Raw genomic sequence first — 1,375 nt, forward strand, 5'->3', positions numbered from 1 at the left:
AAAAAGAATGCATAATATGCTAGACCAAGATAGCTCAATTCTCAAGGTAGAAGTACTTTTTTTCTAATGCATCAATTAACAAGTCTGTTACGTTAGAAGGCAACATACACACATTTCACAGCAGATGCCAGTCTGCCAGATGATTATTTACATTAACTACTTATAGTCTATAGTTGAAAGATAGAGATGGCACTCATTTCTATTTTCTTCATTCATTTTACAATGATAGCACCAAACCCTACTTCTCTTTCTCTCTCCTTTACATGGCACAGCCCTCAAGAGAGAAGAGGCCGGAGGAGAAATACATTGAATGGACTACTGGGTCCCTCTCTTGAGTCCGTGTGTCTATGTACATATGTATAAAAGCCCCATATAGCACTGTTGATGGTACTCAAACTGATCTCTCTGATCAGCATGGCTTCTCACCACTCTTCTACCCTCTTTCTTGTTAATCTCATCTTCCTCTTAAGCTTGATTATGGTCACAACTCTTGTGTCTCGTGGTGATGCTCGCAAACTTGGAAAGCCAACGCCCAGAGAAGAAAATCGAGAGATGAAACTGGGAAATGAAACTGGAAGGAAGATGGTGAATTACTTCAGTACCACTAACAAGGCCACAGTGAAAAATTTGGGTGATATGAAGAATCTGCCGCCTTTTCCACTAATCCCATTTCCACCATTTCCTGAAATTCCATTTCCACCTCCGCTGGTTTTTCCTGGTATTCCTCCACTTCCTCCATTTCCCATGTTCCCACCCTTACCTCCTTTCCACATTCCCACCATTCCCTTCCTTACACCCCCTCCACCCTAAGCTTTACTTTGTCTTCCATTTCCCTCAATTTTCTTTAACTTTTCAAAACTCAGGAGGAATAATGAGCAGCAGTGTATATCTAGAAAGTTGTTCTAAATTTCATGACTGATAGTGAAGAGCAGAGACTGCATATCAGTGCTGAAAATCATATGTTGCATTTTGTAACTTGGGTGTTTGTTTATGCTAATAAAGTATAAATCTACTTTTGTTTTTATGCCTTCAATGCAATTTATGATATTCTCTATCGCCTTAAAATGTTCCTAGCTGCAAAACTTCTAGATAGGGTACAACTTGGATGGGTTGACCTGGGTTGACCGTCCCATCGCAAATCTTATCTAACATTTGGATAGACTTAAACAATCATTTTTAATACTTGAATTGGGTTTGAGTTAGGTTTTTTCAACCTCAACTCAATATGGGTTGGACTTGCACCAAAGTACGGATAACCCGAGCTTAACCCGAACCTAATTTAATGTTTTTATAATATTTATGATGTATATTATCTTATATAATAATATTTCTTTTCTTTTTAGATTTTTAAGAAAAAAATATCAAAACATATTGT

General features: G+C 37.6%; 1 protein-coding gene across 1 annotated transcript; it reads left to right on the top strand.

Moving 5' to 3' along the window:
* Positions 1–414: 414 nt before the first annotated feature.
* LOC104880580 (uncharacterized) lies at positions 415–810 on the top strand. Its single transcript, XM_010657577.1, has one exon. It carries the CDS (start codon positions 415–417, stop codon positions 808–810), a length of 396 nt encoding a protein of 131 aa, XP_010655879.1.
* The last annotated feature ends 565 nt before the right edge of the window (positions 811–1,375 follow it).

The sequence above is a fragment of the Vitis vinifera genome, chromosome 10 (assembly GCF_030704535.1).
Source record: "Vitis vinifera cultivar Pinot Noir 40024 chromosome 10, ASM3070453v1".
Lineage (NCBI taxonomy): Eukaryota > Viridiplantae > Streptophyta > Magnoliopsida > Vitales > Vitaceae > Vitis > Vitis vinifera.

Bases quoted from the DNA above. Each gene is read 5' to 3' on its own strand.
- LOC104880580 (XM_010657577.1), top strand. From the start codon at position 415: ATGGCTTCTCACCACTCTTCTACCCTCTTTCTTGTTAATCTCATCTTC.